This window comes from Aphanomyces astaci, assembly GCF_000520075.1.
Source record: "Aphanomyces astaci strain APO3 unplaced genomic scaffold supercont1.3, whole genome shotgun sequence".
Taxonomy (NCBI): Eukaryota; Oomycota; class Saprolegniomycetes; order Saprolegniales; family Verrucalvaceae; genus Aphanomyces; species Aphanomyces astaci.
This window is the reverse complement of record NW_009798266.1, coordinates 113192-132005: the sequence shown is the minus strand read 5'-3', so window position 1 is coordinate 132005 and position 18814 is coordinate 113192. Positions and strand designations below refer to the sequence as shown.

The following is an 18814-nucleotide window of genomic DNA, read 5'->3' as shown; positions in this document are numbered from 1 at the left end:
ACTTCAAAGTAGAAAATAGAAACGAGGTGGAGTACATTAATCTAGGCACTAATTACCCCAAATATAAACCTAAGCGTCATAAAATAGGCAAAATATCTAAACTAGGTTGCACCCTACCAATAACCTGACCTAATCGTACAATAAATTCGGCATCATTCGGCGAACAACCATGCAGCGCCAGTGGTGGCTTCAGTGGAAGAATCGCGTGCTGTACGCCGCCAACAAGTTTCAGTACGACGCCCAGAAGAAGGCCGAGTTGTTGTGGTATGGATCGAACAATGTCGGGAGCGCGCATGCCAATGTGTCGGTGCCGTTCATGGTCACGAGGCAGATGAAGGTGCAGCTGGCCGACAAGGGATTTCCATCCCATATCGTCGCGGCGCTTACTCCTGCCAACGCCCACGCCATTCTTCAAAGCAACACGTCGTTTGATGCGTACCTCAAGGACGCCACAACGTCGTCGACGCCCAACGCTGCTGACAATGCCGCCGACACCACCACCTCGTCGTCGTTGGCTGCAACTGGTAGCTCCGAGTCGCCTTCTACCGAGAGCCTACAACCAAAGTCGCCTGCATTGGCATGCGTATCAACCACAGAGGACAGTGTTGGCAAAACGAGATCTACTGCGAGCACTGCACCTGTAGCGGCGCTGGCCATTGTTCTGGACAAGCCAGCAGCATAACATTCGATCAACCACCCTCAACCACCACACGATTTTTCTAATACTGGGCCAGCATGATGAGATTGGTTTCATCAACAGTTTCTCCTTTCTGCGAGCGATCAATCATGGCATGCCAGTACCATCTAACATGCCAGGAATGAATAAACAATATCGCAACTAAGGTGTTGTTCGATAATTGTCGTACATTCCACGTACATTCAGGCATAGTGAAATCCAGTCATCCTGAGACAACGTACATAACGTACTGTAATTTGCATCTATTAGTTGTTAATGTCACTAACAGCGTCATTCCACATACTCGTTTCCATTCTGCGTGTATTGAAAACAGCAACGACGGTTCGCCCAGTTAATAGTTATACACATATTTTTGATTCGAGTTAAAAGATGAATTTCTATCAAAATTGAACCATTTTTGTTGTTCTATTTGATTCCATCGAATTATCTTTTTAAAATTAAAATTATTTGACCATCTTCGACGACTCCTTCTCAAGCCCACACGCCCACGGGGGATGCCTACCTAGGCATCGATCAACAACTTGTTGCTTGCATAAAGTAGTACTTTTGGTACAACTTTCCAGACCCCGCCGTAAAATATGTATTTCGCCGCCGAATCAAGAATCGACTATACTATTGGCGCATCCAATTTTGAGTAGTCGATTTGATTGGCTCTTACACAATACTTGACAAGCATAGTTAGCCAATCAGACCTCTCAATATTGATTCGCCAAATCACTCGAATAATGTTGCAAATCACAACGTTTCTACTTGTTGCGCCCGAGGGTGCGCTGTTTCTCGGCATGTACGACGACCTTTTCTTCTCTCGCGAGGCCTTTTCGTTTGCGCACCATCTCAATGAGCCGGCGCACGGCGTTGTGCTCGTCGATGCGCTCGCCAAAATCCTCGCGCTCCTCATCGGTGTGGGGCTGAAAGAACGGGTCTTCGTCCATGGTGGTCCAGTGGTCAAAGATCAGCTGCGGGTTGCTCGCGTTGCCGCTCGTGTTCTTGAGCAACTCGGTGGCGAACCCAAAGCTTTCGACCACGGGCAAATGCGCTTCGATGCGAAACAATGCGCTCCCGTCGGTCAATTCTTCCGACAGGACTTTGGCCCGCCGTTTGGCAAACACACTAACCAGATTGCAGCACCCACACAAACGCCATTAATACATCGCTCAATATATAAATATACACTTCAAAGTATCAAAAACAACATTGGCATCATGTATATATATATATATATATATATATATAATAAATATATAAACGAGCAATCATTATGGCGCGTCTCGTGTACGTCTCCCCATATATATATATATATATATATATATATATTGGTAATAATTCGATTTCAAAATGGACTGGGGCTGCCAAGCGCATCGACGAAGCAAAATCGACGGAACGAAGTAGCCAATGAAATGTTCGAATAAAAATCTTTCGACCAATCGAATTGCAGAGGTATCCAGTGGCATTATTGCCAAGTTTCTCCATTTCACAAAGAGTTCAACGTTGTATCGGACAGGAGTCACAGTGGGTATAGTTAGTTCAAGTAAAATGACGTCTCGGCGATTTCAGGTGGATTTGACGTATTTCGTCAAATTTACCGAAAATTCCAAATTTTGCTCGAAAGCGCAATATATAAACATCTATCAGCACCATATACCAACTACTCAGAGCAGAAACAGAAACACCAGCAACAAATATCCTCGGACGCTCGTCTGCACATACATATATTTATATATCTCTATCAAAAACAATATATTCTGAATAAATTACAATTATTCAAATACATATGCCAGCCACCACATCACAAAAAGGTGCAAGACCTCATTGATATATTGTCGCACCTGTACAGCTTGCCCAAATGCTCGGCATGACACTGCACGGTACACAAGTACATGGCTTCAACCAGCCGCACCGGTTGTTGGATAAACGCATTGCGGCAGCCGCTCTTCATGGTCGAAATCACTTGGCCACTCAACGGACCGTAGATGGCGGCGGCATCTTCCGTCGGGGTCAGCACCATGTCTTCGATCACAAATGCCACGCCCCACACGGGCTCGTCGCAGAGGGGGCCGCTCGTCGTCGCCAGTTGGAACCCCGTGATCAAGCTCGACTCAAACTTGGCGCGGGGGTCGCTGTCGGGGTTGCCAGTGTTGGCTTGGAAGATGGTCGATGCCGACGCGTAGTCTGGCACTCGATTCACAAGCACATTGGGTCCAACCTAGCATCCATCACCATTTATATTTTAGATCCACACGACGATCACAACATACAAGGGGGTAGTAAAAGTATGCAGTAATCATCGCACGCCTTCAATGTTGTGTTGTTGCTAAATAAGTTTGGAGACGTACACGGCGAGGTCCGCAGCTCCACAACGCATCCAGGGGCAGCGATCGCCAGTATTCATCGGAACATCCTTGTAGCACGGCAGTCAACTCGTCTTTGACGCTACATATATAATATATATATATATATATATACACCATCAAGTGGACCGTGGGCAACAACGATAATTGTATCGCAATATGTACAAGAGCAAAATAGACAAGGGCAAATTGCACTATATCCCGAATGATATCCATCAAATAGTTGTCGTAAAAAAAACAATCCACATTAACGCAAAAAAATCCCGCTAAAACCCGACCCGATATATATATTATATATGTATCGGTCTCATATTGCCAAATAGATTCGAATTTGGAGTCGAATGAGCACCACCAAATCAGCACATAATCGATCGACCAATCAAAATCCCTGAACAAGAATCAAGTGGCCAATCAAAATCGTGAAACCATCGAAATAGTGTGTTTTGCTTTAAATTCGTGTCAAGGGCCCCCTTCATCACATATATTGCCTACGAAAATCAGTATACACAAATACTCGATCGATGGATTTGGCGAATCTGCACAAAAATCCACGTATTGGCTGCAAAAAGCAAAATCACTGCTGCCCCATCCAAGTCTCATCCAATCCTCCCACGTATTGCATTCATATGTATGTACCTAGTGACGTCGACACTGTCGTCGCTGTCGTCTTGCAGCGCGCGCCACGTGTCGGCATGGTTTTCGAGGAAGGCCACGACGGATGGCGGCAGCGGCATCGCGCGGAGGTGCAGCGTGACTTGGCAGTCGGGCGTGGGGCACACGACCGTCTTGAACTTGCCGTCGGTCGTCCGCCCAGTGGTCATGTCGGACATGTGGAGGTGCTTAAAGTTGAAGATCGCGAGCTTGTCGTAGTTGGCGTCTCCGTTGGCGATGGTTTCGCGGAAACCCACGAGGGGCTCGGACACGCGCAGCGGCACTTTGGCAAACCGTTCGGTCAAGTCCTTGACACATCGTTCCAAGTGCAGTTCGCCCAGCGCCACGATCACATGCTCGCCGGTTTCCTACGCATTTCATCACGCATTACATGTATTCAATCCCGTTTTCGATTTAATATGGTCATTTCAGTTCGATATGGGGGAGTGAGTGGGATGTAAGCAAGCACCAAATGGCAGACAATCGATATACGACCAATCAATCATAAATCAATCTAGTTGTTGTCCTTGCACAATTGTGTTCGCTCATTGGTAGAAAGAACCACCACGTTTCCAGCATTCTAATTGGCTCATCGTATTCAAACAATAGCTCGCAACTCCCATTGGTTGCTGAAATATCCAAAGTCACTAAACTATGGCCATGAGGTGTAGTGGTATTACATTTTATATAACTGGTGAATCATATTATCTCTTCAAGGGTTAACGTCGAATTCACGTGTGACTGAAATTAGTGTGAAGCGCGACACTTCTTGCAAAATACAACATTCAACACAAAATAAAAAATCCATCGATGGATTTGGCGAATCAGCACAAAAGTCCAAAGTTTGCGTGTTAATCCTCTCAACAACACCTTTCACCAATGAATCTAATTCTATTTCTATCTAAATCCATCCAAGGAAGGTAGGTATTGTCTTGTGTTGCAGGTATTAAGGAGTCTTGTGCATTCGCGAATTGGCTGCTCAATCGAATGAATAGGAGCAGCACGACAGAGACCAATCAAAACCCAGAACACGAACCAAGTGACCAATCAAAAAGTAGGCAACTGTCGAATTCGCGTGAGTGCCTTCAAATAGTGTGACGCATAGACATTGAACATTCTGTATCAGAAAACACTCGATCGAGATGGATTTAGCGGCTGACAGTAAATCCAACTAACTATATTGGGTCAAACAACCATACCTGAACATGCACTTCGACGGTGGGGTCAGATCGATACAATCGCTGCAACCCAGCTTCAAGCTCTGCAAAGTGCCTCGGGTCTTCCGGTTCCACCGCCACCCGCACAATCGGTTTCGCTTGGTACGGCATCTTGGCCAACGAAGGGCACGCGACGGTGCTGGCCAGCGTCGCTACAGCAAAAACGACGGCGTGTTGGACACGGCATATCATTTTGACTTGTGGACATATCATTTTGACTGGTGGACATATCATTTTGACTGGTGGACATATCATTTTGACTGGTGGACATATCATTTCGAGAGAGTATTTTCAGTCACGCTAATTTTGTCAATTCGATTCGAAATATTGGAGTGCTCAATCAAATAAGTAGAATAACCCAATCGACAGATGACAATCGACGGACCAATCAAAAACACCAGATCAAGTGGCCAATCAAATACTACATAGTAAGATACTTTACCCTCGAATAATTTGTGTCGACACTTTCTTTGTACATGCAATACATTGCAGGGCAAACACTCGATCGATGGAGTTGGCGAATGAATCAGCACACAAAAAGCAACTGAAAGGTCACATAATATCACAATCCATCAACTCCCACTCGTAGTTCTAGACTCGCATAGTCAAAACACCCTCAGACAGGTATTGGGATTTATATATGTCTGGGATATAAATCAAACCCATCCTCGATGCAAACATTGTTGTTTCTATGTCTCTCATGTTGACTTATATCTTGGCTAGACATAATCTTGTCAAATCGATTTCAAACTTGAGTTCTCAACAGAATCGAATGTGTTTGGAGAATTGATTCAAGAACCGCCAATCAAATACTCACGTCAAATTTCTGCCAATCCAAACGGTTGACCCCTCCAGCATTGGGCAATACCATGTATATACTGATATTTGTATAGTATAATGTGTACAGGCTTAAATTGGATCAAACAGATTGGCGAAATCACTCCAACTTGGGGTGAAATATAACGAAAGCCAAAACATATCTTGCATTGTCCTGACCTTTGTAACATGAACACAAACAGTGGAAAAGCGTGGCCAGACGACACACACGAGTGGTTTCGTACCCGTCTTGAGCACATGCTCGTGCAAACCCACGATCCCGACGATGTTTCCAGGCGGCACTTCGTTCACAAGCACAAAGTCCGCCCCCATGACCATGTACAGCTGCAGACTCGTGGGGGGGATCTCCGTGACGTGGCTGCTGGACACGCCTTCGCTGCCGTTGTACTTGGGTCCGAGAAGGTAGAGCAGGTCATGGGCCTTCAACGTGCCTGAAAACACCCGTCCCACTGCCACGTACACTTCAGCCCCTCGGTTCGTGTCCTGTATGTCAAGCAAACAATCAAACGATGACTGACTACTAGATGGATGTTACACATTGTATATTTATATATCCCTGACATTGTTTTGATATCTTGTTTACATGTCAAAGTGAATTCGAATCATTTTCCAATAAGAGGCCACATAACGAAATATTGAATATGGATTATTGACATTGTATAGCCATCCCAGACACATTATTCATCCTTTTTTCATGTCATAGTTAGTGGATAAGTAGTGGTCTATATAGAATATGGATACTACATACATTGTACATCACTGACATTGTTGATGTATTTTTTTGACATGTCAAAGTAATATTAAAAAACATCATTTCAAAAATAGACCAAATAATAAATATCAAGCACGAGTTCAACGTCTGTACGCACATTTTTCAACGGATACATGGCTCGCAACGACGCATTGGTCGCATAATCCGACAAGTTGGACGCTTCCGTGGACACCATTTTGCAAATGTACACGACCACTGGTCCGTTGGCATTGCAGGCTACGAATACAATTCGTTATATATAAGTCAGATCTAAAAAACAAAATGAGCGCTAGCTACTGTTGGGCCGAGCGACAGTCTATTCGTTTGGTTTGAATCATAGAATGTAGCGTACCTTGAATCGAATGGAAGGTAGCGACTTGGTCGGCGTCGGCGGCGTCGGGGACACAGAGGCGGTCGGCTCTTGTCTTTTGAGCCGCGATCGGCGACGGCAGCACGCGAGAAACCATCTTGAGCACGGACGGAGCCAATGGCAGCCATTTGCGCATGACTGCTTGCAGTGCGAGCTTTCGATCTCGCTGGAGCAACTCGCGGTCGTTGACGAGTTTGGCCACGCGTAGCGACTACCGCCACCCAAATATATAATCCAATCCATTCAAATCCATCACTTCAAATATATATCGAGGGCGTTCCACAACCCATCCTCCAATACTACATATATAAATAAATTAAATCCAATCAAAGCCACCATCGTCCAATTATATATATATGTATATATTACGTGTGTTCCACAACACAACCCATGCTCCAATACACATGTTCCACAACACAACCCATGCTCCAATACACACACATATATATTTATAAATCCATCCAAAACCCATCGTTTTCCAACAGTATATAATACAGTAGTACATATCAAGTATGTTCAACACCCCATCCTCTAATACGTATATATACAGTATATATATATCTAATATCCATTTATCCACATCCAACAATTTATAGCAAGTGTGTATTCAAATCCATCCTCCAATATATATATATATATCTTCGCCCCATCCCCGTGCAATTCAATCCGCCAGTCTTGTATACCGGATACATAGTAATACAAAGTATTTTCTACCTTGGTCAGCTGCCGAAGTTTTTCCAAATATGTGCCGTCAGTAGCGAGTTGAGTCGGAGGCGGGAGGGGCTCCATCATTGTTTTGTACACGGACCACAGCGGTTCCAAGATGAATGAGATGAACATGGGGACGCTGGACGACGTCCACGGCGTACTGCGAATGACCTTGGTCTTGGCGTGAAAGTAGTGGTCGCCCCATAGACCTTGCCGCCACTGGGCTTGGGGGGTGTCGAACTTCTTGCTATAATATGCGGCAAAGTACCTACTCAAACAACACACAACGGTCGTGTCATATATACACAGGGGTACATCACGGCAACGCAAAAATATACACGGGCAAGAAGGGTTCTAGCATTCGAGAATGAGCCAAGATGTAAGCACCAAGAAGAAGATTGCACTGTCGTGCCGTAAAATCGAATATCATAAATCGATGCTATTGGCTAATCCAAATTTTCAGTGGATTTGATTGGCTCTTACAAAAAGGACACGTATTGTGATTTGTTCTACTCAATTTTTCCCTCTCGCGGTTGGTTGCATGAACCGCTGAACAATCGCCGATCAAATCGATTTAAATAAATATTGAATCACTTGCTCGAGTTTTGATTGGTTGAGTATATTTGTCCTTTCTGTAAGAGCCAATCAAATCCACTCAAAAAATGAAGTAGCCAATAGCGTGGATTCGTGATTCGATTCGGCGGCGAGTTCTTCGATTTGACGGGGGCTGGAAATTCGTATCGAATAATTCACAATAGTAGTAGTATACAACATAACATACCCGATGCTAAACGCCCAGCCATCGTACGCACTGCCGAAAAGCACGTTGCCATACGCTGGGGAAAACATCCACTGCCGCTCCAACGTCTCAATGGTCTGGTCGTCGTCGTCGTCCAAGAGAGACACGTCGATCTCTTGCTCTTCGTCCAGCTTGTCGGATCGAATCATCGAGCTGATGATCACGTTTGCCTAGTTGTTGCATGGGTAGTTTCAGAATCGGAATGGTGGTATTGTGGATTATTCGATACGAATTTCCAGACCCCGTCAAATCGAATAACTCGTTGCTGAATCGAATCACGAATCGACGGTATTGGCTCATCCAAGTTTGAGTGGATTTGATTGGCTCTTACAGAAAGGTCAAGTATATTTAACCAATCAGAATCCAGCGTGATTCAATAACTATTGAACAAATCGCGCGAATTTTAAAAGTTTATAGCGAATTCACAATATTGTCGATTTGATACAAATTTGGGGAGGGGGTGCAATCGAATCGCGCCGACCAAACCGATCCACAATCGATCTGATTGGTTGAATTTCATTGAGAAATGGGTTGTGATTGGCCAATAATTTTGAGGTAATCTGAAGTAGCCAATCAAATCGATTTAAATTCCAACGAGAAACCACGCCACAACACAATGAAATTTCACTCGAAAGCACAATACATGACCAACATTTCGTTTTCGACGAGAGTGTGGGTCAAAAGACCGGACAACAAAAGTTGCGAATTACGCTGGCCGGCGGCGTACCTGCTCGACGATGCGGCAAATGTGCTGGTACGCTTCCACGGGGGTGAACTGCAGCTCGTGGATCAACCGATCGATTTTGTTGAGCACCAGGCACGGCCGAATGCCTTCTTGCCATGCCTACGCTGGAGGTTCAGATGATTGGACGAAAAAGAAGAATGAATCGACTACCTGCCGCAGCACGGCGTGGGTTTGCGCGCACACGCCTTCGATCACGTCGATCAGGACAAGGGCACCGTCGCACAATCGAACGGCCGTGGACACGTCAAAGGAAAAGTCGACGTGACCGGGGGAATCCACCAAGTTGATCAAGTACGGGACAGTCACGTCGTCGTTGGTCGAGTCCAGGCCGCGGTCTTTTCGCTCGGACGGCGTCAACGGCCCTTCGTACATCAGCGAAATCGCACTGGATTTCATCGTGATGCCCCGTGTTTGCTCTTCTTCCGTGTTGTCCAGGAACCGTACCTGGAAAGGACTAGTTAGTGCGCGCGCTTTCGGTTTCTTGGATGCATATACCTTTCCTGCCAGCTTGTCGGAAATGATGCCATTCGACGAGACCAAACTGTCACTGAGCGTCGTCTTCCCGTGATCTACATGGGCAATGATGCAGATGTTGCGGATGTGTGCCGTGTCCTTCTGTAGCGCCGCCAATTGCCCCGGTCCAACGCGGCCTGCCATGATGATGTCCTGGAGCAGTTTGGGAATGCCCGGTCCACCAATCACAGCATAGTATGCTCGTATCCGAAATATGAGAATTATCCGGACTCTAGCAACCAGCTAACGGCACATACACTCTTGACATAGAAGAGTGAAGGTACCTGAACAACCTGACCAGTGGAAAAAGCGCAGAGGGTTTGACTGAAGAGCAAGTTCGCCATAGTGAAGCGCATACTAATTCTTGTGTTTATTCCAAACTGGACATGGAGAATGAAAATCGACACAACCAGAAGAATCGGCAGAGGAAGTGTTTAACCAATCAGATTGCAGGAAATCATCATCAACGTCGATGTTAGTGTTATACCAATCACCACTGGACACCTTTTTACGTACAAATTTCTGTAAACTTACAAAGAGTCGATCTATAGAATTGGCGATTCAGCACAAAACTCCAAATTTTTTTTGAGTACAGTAAGGGGGCAATACTTGCGGTAGTACGGAGTAAACCACACTCACTTACTCTGGTGGCCGGCGAGTAAAAGGCGGTTATAAGTGAGTGTAATTTACCGCTTGGCCGATTCTGTTGCTTTCAGTACAACTACAGCATGCGAAGCCAGGATTTTCGAGTTGAATTTTAGCTTGTTTTCAGCAGCAGCTTAGTACACCGACCCGTTGCAAGTCCGTGGCGCAACGACGCCAAACAGCTTTCATATTTCACTAAGTTACTTACTGTTGCATTGGATCGTCGTCCTAACGGTATTGGCGAAAAATCTCACGTTGAATTGCGCATTCTACTCTACGCCAACAATACTACTAGTACGTAGTAGATGGCGTGGTTTTCAACGATGTGGTACCATACATACATTGCTGTTCCGTCGTACTCAGGCGCATGTCCTCGCTGTGTGTCATTTGTAATATCAAAAGTTGTTCATGACGACCAGTGAATAGTGCAATTTGGTCCCGAGAATAGCGGATATAACTTCAACTTGCACTTTTCAAATGTGCAAAAGCGAGGGAGTTGCATAAATGACCTCCCTATAATTACATTCTGTAACGAAAACGTGACATCCTAAATCACGGTGCTGATTATCTAAAACACTGGGGTCTCTGTAACAAACACCCAGGTTAATGGTGTGAATAGCCAAAACGAGTGCAAAGCACAATAACAGTACGTACTGTAAATTACATGTTAGTAGTATGGTGCAAGTACAGGAATCAAAGACTACATCTCGGCCATCCCCAGGAGGAGACGTTTTACTAGTACTATTAAACGCCTCGGTTCATTTCGTTAACTGTAAACCCACGAAATGTTGACGTTAAATCATTATTAGTTACGTTTTTTACTTGGTAATTACTATTAATAGTAATAGGTTAACTACCGGTAGTTAAACCTCCTACGGTATAATAATCCGGATACAATGGAAGCGTTTGTACGGATAAGCGCTGTCAACAAAGACCAAGATAACGTTATAATTGATGCTCCTTTTCGGCCAAATGTGCCTGACAAGGCCGGTTGGTTTACTCGATCAATTTTTCTCCAATCGAAAATCTGAACCGTAACTTCTGTTGGGCTTGTCCAGTTCTATCTTTATACGGCTTATTTTCCTAAAAAATATCAATACAAAGTTGGAATAGCTGTCGAAAGACAAGGCATTTTTTGTAGTCTTTAGATGACTTCGAAGTTTTAATACGAAGTACAACGTAGTAATTAATTTGAACAACAGTAGTTACAGTAGCGTTACAATGTAACCTGTTCCAAGTAAATTTCGAAATGGGCAGCAGCCAATCAAAACGCTCCCCAACTCAATGTCCCAATTTCATCCCATTTTCGGCAACCCACTGCGCCAAACTACTCGCTGAAATTATCGCCTCACCAGCCAATTATTGATCCTACGCTCTCTAAGCTTGAATATTGAGGGCCGAGATGAACACAGATAACCACAGTGCGGAGCGCAGTCACCAGCTCATACATGTAGGCAACTGGCGCTGCTGAAGAATTAGTGACTAGAGATCTGACGGTCGACCCTGTTCGGTGTTAAGCGCAACGACGGACCTCGGCTTAGCCACGGGAGCCAATGAGAGCCCTTGGTGCAATACTATGTTAGCCAATCACTTTGCGTCTTCTGGACACAATTTATGTCCAGGCAACAAAATGGGTACCAAAGTATTTTGTCACTCCAGTAATTTTCGCAATTTTCGAATTCTACATGTGTACAGTACTTGGAACAAACAGGCTCTTAGAGCATGTTCCAAGTACGAAGGTACAGTATCGTTAGGCCGAATGTGACTTATCTGTATTTGTGAGTACCGTAACGTAGTTGGCCAATTTATGATGCGCTAGGAAGAGACCTCGTGGTAGAATGCAGCTTACTCGTCTCTCACGACCGGGCTTTCAATTCTGAAAAGTGCTGCATGAAGCCGAAAGGTTGGGTATTCTTCTGGTGATTTAATCGGTTAAATGGACTTCAATTTACGCTCATTTACTTCGATTTCCACTCATGTCAAGGCAAAATAGGAGGGACGGTTTATGGTGCATGGTTTAAGCTTAAAATATGTATGCGGGTTTTGCTTTTTTTTTTGGCGATTTTAGTTTTTCTAGTGATTGGATTGGCTATTCCAAAAATCAAGCTATTCCATTGGCCAATTTGCGTACTGTAATAGTAGGGACAGTTTATGGTGCACGGTTTAAGCTTAACCTTAAAATAGGTATGCTGATTTTGCTTAGTTTTTGGTGATTTCATTTTTCTAGTGAATCAATTGGCTATTCCGAAAATATATCAATTCCATTGGCCAATTTGGGTGCGCCTCAAACTGTCCCATGCACCATAAACTGGTCACCTAACATTACAATGCAATGGTTGCAATTCACCTGCAGAGCAGCGAAGCGACTCGCGTGGCCACCACTCATTTGGGCACTTCAGATGCGTGCAGCCTTGGGTGAGCGTCAAATACACTCTTCACGCAAGAGTGAGAGCTTCCATGTTACGGCTCTGGCAGCCCCAACGTTTGTGGTGTTGCAGCAATTGGTATAGAATTCAACTTCGGAATAGAAAAAAGAACAGCCAGGCCAATCACATGGAAATGGCCTTTCGTGGTCAGGTTGCGCAGGCTTTTTATTCGAATCTCATCGTCCGAGTAGAATAAAAATACACTGGTCAACGTCACGACGGTGCATTTTGGACGAATATTAATATTCGAAGTTTCTGTGTTATCCGGTTCCGAATATTCAATAGGCATCTGCGAATCAGGCGACACTTTGCGACACGAGCCAATCAGATCGCGTGTTCAGAAAAACTCAGGCAGCGGTTATAATTAATACATTCAAGCGTCCTTGCAAATTCCCATATGCGGAAATTGCGACTAGAAGTAATTTAATGTAGCTAACCCTTCGTCGTATAAATCGAAGGTACTGAAGTGGTTGTGGCGTCCATTCCAAACTCGCACACAAGGCAAAAGATCGACCAGCACCCAAGTGGTGTGCCTGGCGTTCTCACTCCGACCAAGCTCGAACATGATGATGACTGCACCTGCGCCGCTGCTCTCGTCCTGCAACCAAGCGGGCACACCGGCCTCGTCGCCGTGCATCCCAAACCATGGCGGCGATACCGATTCCGACGACGACCTGACCACGCGTTCGTCTGCGTGCCCGCCGCGCCAACGCAAAGGTTCGTTGAAGCGACCGTTGGCCAGTATGTACGACAGCGTGCAACCGTGCGACTTGGAGATGCTCAAAGTGATTGGTCGTGGCACGTTTGCGCAGCAGGTGGCGCTGGCTAAGGACCGGCTGACGTCGCACGTGTACGCCGTCAAGAGCTGTGACAAGCAAAACCTCGTGAATCGCAAGCAAGTCGTGCACACGTGGACCGAGAAGCACATTTTGGAGAAGCTTCGTGGCCACCCGTTCATCGTAACGCTGTTTTCGACCTTCTCGACCCCCGACGAAGTCCACTTTGTGCTCGAGTACTGTCCCGGCGGCGAATTGTTCTACCACTTGCATCAACAAGACCGGTTCGACGACGCAAGCGTCCAATTCTACGCGGCCGAAGTGCTCACGGCCCTCCAATCGCTGCACGTGGCCAACATTGTGTACCGCGACCTCAAGCCCGAAAACGTGTTGCTTGATGCGGGTGGGCACATTCGATTGGCTGATTTTGGGTTTTGTAAGGATATTGGGTACGTGTTTTCCACCAATCAAATCCATTGCATCATGGAAAAAGAGGGTAACATTGAAGTCACTGTATATACGAATTTCAGTGGTTAACAGTTGACGACAATCAATCAAGAACGTGTAGTATATGCACGAAACTAACTGAGCGACTTCTTCCCTAGGGAATCGGATCGAACGTATTCATTTTGTGGGTCCCCCGAGTACTTGTCGCCTGAAATGATCCGACGACGAGGGCACACGGTGGCCACAGACATGTGGTCGTTTGGGTGTTTTTGCTTTGAATTGGCGGTGGGCCACCCACCGTTTCAACTGCACGACGACGCGGCCCTGCCCGCGCTCTTCGAGTCGATCACCGCCGGACGAATGTACTACCCGCCCCAGCTTTCCCCAACGTTTGTTTCTTTTTTGAAACGCTGCCTCGATGTCAATGTACAAAGTCTTACATATATTTGAGTATGTAAAGTGACTGATGATGAAAATATCCTTGGTAGCCGGTGACCCGTTTCACGGCCACGGAAGCCATGGACCACCCGTTCTTCAAAGACATTGTGTGGGCGCAAGTGCTCGCCCGCCAACTGACGCCGCCATTTGTCCCGCCATCAAACGGGGTCGAGTGCACGCAGAATTTCGACGACGATTTCACGTCGGAAAGCCCACGAAGCCCCACGTTGTTGGAAATGAAACAGCAGCACAAGAGGCAGCAGCAACTCCACCACCCACCACAACACGACGGGGACGACCCCGTCGACGTATTTTGCAACTTTTAGATGTGGGAGCTGCTGCATTTATATTAATACTACTAAAATACTACTTGCTAGAAAAGTAAAAAACGAAATTTAATTAACCATTTTATGAGTATACTAGTATTACGTACTGTCCGTTTACTGTAGGCGAGTCGAATGCAAAGAAATTTTCCACTGGGCCGATTTTAACGCAGTTTTTTTTTATCTGTTCGTCTTCGATCACATATTCTGCTTGCAGACGCTTGAAGGCCCAACTACAAAACGGTGCTCTGCGTTCGCAAGCAACGATTCCAGCGATGAAACCAAGTATTTTAATGAAGTAGACTATTTAAATAGTTATATTTGTCCAATACTTTTAATAATTAGTACCTCTGATATAGTAGTACTATAGATTTTTTACCTATAATTTTATTTTAAGACTCAAGTATAGTATGTAAGCTTCCTTCGATGACTGTACTACTAGTATTATATTATATTTACCTAATACTCCGGAGTATGTATTGCGACAGGTGATATTTCACAACCAGCCGACACTCGTTCGTTAATCCATTGCGTCATACAAATTTGAAGTATATTCAATATGTTCACAAGTAAATATCAGCTACTACTGTAGTATTACAAGAAAATTATCAGTTATAACAGGAGTCGCAAAGATTAATCCGTCGCAATACATACTGGTAACATATATACACTATACGGTAGTATTGACAGCAACGACATACTGTACTACTAGTATTACTAGTATTACTATTTTACTTAGTATTGACAGACTGTGAGTATTATTCATTCATACGGCAACCGCCAGTGTACACGATGGATATTATCCCAGAGTTAGTCTAACGTTACGGAAATACTACGTACTAGTAGTACATAAAGTAGTGGTAAGCATATTGGATTCTTCATACTAGTATCATCATCAGTACAATGAAGCTCCCACCTTCGCTGTATCCTCTGACGCCACGTACTGTTTCGGCATATTCCTCTGCAGTTGCAATGGAGTTGGGGGGAAAGTGAGGGCAATGTCTTCCTTGGGGGTGAGCGATATCCCAACATGAACATGTTGTTGTCGACGGATAATTCGACCGGTTCGTGGTGAGTTGGTAGCATTGGCTCACATTGATTGGCCAGATGTCGAAACCCCCACTTTGTGCCACCTTGATTAGCACACAACCGCAACCTCGTGACCCCCAGTTGCCACCGCCACAAAGAGCCTGATTGATATGAATTGAATGTGGTTGTCTGACATGTCTTGAATCGTGTGGGATGATACTGCAGGGGCAACGTTGATGACAAAAACGGGGTTTCATCAACGTTAATCGTTTGGAAAGAGCATTGTCCAGTGCTATAACTGGATTTGTGGCTGGTGACGAACTCTACTTTTCGTTAATGGGGTCGGGATTTCCGTGGATTTATCTAGCGATGGCGTCGTGGGTTGTAGATAGTTGGGGGCGTTGTAGGAGCGGTTGGAATCGTCATGATTGGAGCAGCTGGCCCACGTGTGCTTGGTGGTAGTTTTTGTGGAGGAGTAGTAAGTAGTACGGTTTGTGTCGATGGGAGTGATGGAGACGTGGAGGTTTGGTGAGGGGGGCGTATTATTGGTTGTGACCGCCGAAGTCGTGGGGGTAAATTCGATGGGGGTATGTTGGTTGTGCTGATTGGTGTGGATTCTGGGGTAGGATTTTTTGTAGGTAACGTTAGTCGTGTCGTGATGTTTGGTTTGCTGCAGGGAACGTAGCGCCGCGAAAGGGTACAAGTTGGTCGTTTCCTGCTGGAGTATAGGTTGCAAGGACGTGGTAGCAAGGACAACCATGTCCATCGCGGTCATCGTAGCCCATGGATGCGGGTTTTGTATGGCAGTGCGCAACTTCCACAATGCTGAATGCTGATACTGTATATGTTAGTGTGTTCATGTCTGACATCCACTACTTTACCGCGTACTGTATTGGTTTCTTGGCGATCCCTCGTATTTTCGTATTTTATACTAGTACTGTATTGCCACGTCACAACAATGACTTAGACTCTATTCTTGACCATCGTTTCACTTACCACTATGTATGCGGGAAGTGGGGTAGCAAAGCACTGTAGCATCCCGACACTGTGCTGCTAGTTCCCCCCTTAACGTTGACGATATCACTACAATACGTACCGTGCGTTTTGGCAAAACGAATGTATGTACTTTACTTGATTTGTCATGTGTGAACAGAAAAACCTCTATAATATTGGCAAGTAGGAATATTATTATTGAGAGATCCTCTTGATACCAAGTACCTTTCGAAAGCAATTGAGGATAAAGTTTAAGGATGAATATTTGAACATTGTGACAGGCGGGAAATTTGACGCGCATTTGCACGTCAGCATGCCTCGCAGCTCATCCCACCGAAAGGCCACTGGAAGGCCCGTTGTGAAGAACAACAGACGCAAGGGACCGCCTCAGCATCGCAGATTGTACTTTAGCTACATGAAGCAACTGCACATCATCGACTGGTGCAAACAGCACTCCATGGACTCCGCTTTGGACACCTTCTTCTGCGGCACCCAAGGGACATCACGTGTCTCCGCCATGAAGAGAATCATGCGATGGGAGAAGAACCGTGAACACATTACCAACAAAGCCAGTAACCCCAGCACTGCCAACAACAAGAACACTCGATTGCTCGGAACTGCGACAACTCTACCGGTGGAACAAGAAGAACATCTTGCAAGCTGGGTGCACGAGCTACGCTCCGATGGCATCCCCGTGAGCAGATTATTGCTGCAGTGTAAAGCACTTGAAGTCGCCAAAGATATTGGACTGAATGAAGCTCAATTCAAGGCAAGTCCGTCATGGATCACTGGCTTCATCAAGCGTTGGAAACTTTCCACACGAGCAAAGACGCGCTCCGGCCAAAAGAACCTCGAAGCCGGGCAAGCTGCCTTGGCTGAGTTTAGCACCCGAATCCGCAAGTTGATCGAAGAAAAGGGTATTGACGACATATACAATGCTGATCAAACGGGCATTAACTACGAATACATCCCCAAGCATACCATTGACGACCGTGGGGCCAAGACCGTCTGGATTCGATGCTCTGGGCACGAGAAGGACCGCATGACAGCAATGCTACTGGGTGACACGAAAGGAACCAAGTACTCCATGTTCCTTGTCCTGAAGACACAAGCATCCAAGATCAAGGAAACTGTGGTGGAGAATCTTACCCAGCGTAATGGTTTCGGGAAACGAGTCTGGCCTGAAATTGAAGATCTTCAAGAACGCCATCCATCACGCATCTACGGAAACCCAACCGCTTGGTGGAATGGGGACATATCCAAAAGGTTCTTGGCGTACCATTTTGGCCACCGAAAAGGGAAAAAAAAACCTCAAGAAGGTCCTTTTGCTGTGGGACGACTTCAGCGCCCACTTCAGCGACGATGTCGTCGACTACGCCACATCGTTAGACGTGATTCTTGAGAAGATCCCACCAACCTATACTTGGATGTGCCAGCCAGCGGACCTCGCGTGGATGAAACCAATGAAGGCCATGATGCGCAAAAGATGGGTGACCTACTTGAGTGACTCCATCAAGAACCACAACCAAGAAGAAGGTGCATTTACACTGCGTCCACCAACACGTGTCGACCTTGTCGAGTGGATCAACGACGCGTGGGATGCACTGCCAAAGTCCACTATTGTTCAAGGGTTCGTCATGAGCAACCTGGTGGACCATCCAAGCTTACCAGTACAAGGGAACACAAGTCACGCAACGACATTTGTCGATCAGCCGGACGAGATCGCCACCCTACTGTGTCGCTTGAGACAAAGCGACGTTGTCATTGACGAATTGGACAGTACCAGCGACATCGCAGACGGCGCTGCTGAGGACGACGACCATGAGAGCACTAGAGAGTAATGTCAGTTTTTCAATTTGTAGATAGAATATACCCCTTGTGTTGGTTGGATAAGTCGGCAGCACATTTGACATCACCACGCACAACGCCTGGCTCCGCATAGATAACAATTGCCGGTATCCGGCCCAGCAAATCCGTGGGCTAGGCCTTGCGGCGGTCCCATGACTACTAGGCGCGGCCCTTTTGACAATGCCATCCATGTGGCCCGACGTCGCACGTGGCTTTGTTGCATGTGCCAGTTGGATGTGTTTGGGCAGCATTG

The 18814-nt window shown here is 45.9% G+C and overlaps 3 protein-coding genes across 4 annotated transcripts; 2 read left to right on the top strand and 1 right to left on the bottom strand.

Moving 5' to 3' along the window:
- The first annotated feature begins 34 nt into the window (after positions 1–34).
- On the top strand, positions 35–857 carry H257_01650 (hypothetical protein). The gene has a single exon (XM_009824952.1). It carries the CDS (start codon positions 170–172, stop codon positions 680–682), a length of 513 nt encoding a protein of 170 aa, XP_009823254.1. The 5' UTR covers positions 35–169; the 3' UTR covers positions 683–857.
- A 470-nt stretch (positions 858–1327) lies between these two features.
- Positions 1328–9795, bottom strand: H257_01649 (hypothetical protein). The gene is made up of 13 exons (XM_009824951.1): positions 9619–9795; positions 9274–9567; positions 9106–9222; positions 8361–8548; positions 7586–7847; positions 6854–7082; positions 6620–6738; positions 5975–6233; positions 4896–5065; positions 3682–4064; positions 3031–3127; positions 2524–2900; positions 1328–1807 (listed from the first exon to the last, which is right to left on the bottom strand). The coding sequence occupies exons 1-13, from the start codon at positions 9778–9780 to the stop codon at positions 1444–1446; spliced, it is 3021 nt and encodes a 1006-aa protein (XP_009823253.1). The 5' UTR covers positions 9781–9795; the 3' UTR covers positions 1328–1443.
- Positions 9796–13193: 3398 nt separating this feature from the next.
- H257_01648 lies at positions 13194–14785 on the top strand. Of its 2 annotated transcripts, XM_009824949.1 has the most exons (3): positions 13194–13932; positions 14089–14356; positions 14419–14785. In XM_009824949.1, exons 1-3 carry the CDS (start codon positions 13271–13273, stop codon positions 14692–14694), a joined length of 1206 nt encoding a protein of 401 aa, XP_009823251.1. In that variant the 5' UTR covers positions 13194–13270; the 3' UTR covers positions 14695–14785. The 2 variants fall into 2 exon arrangements, with proteins under 2 accessions (XP_009823251.1, XP_009823252.1); XM_009824950.1 differs by having other exon boundaries at positions 14089–14785.
- Positions 14786–18814: the final 4029 nt, after the last annotated feature.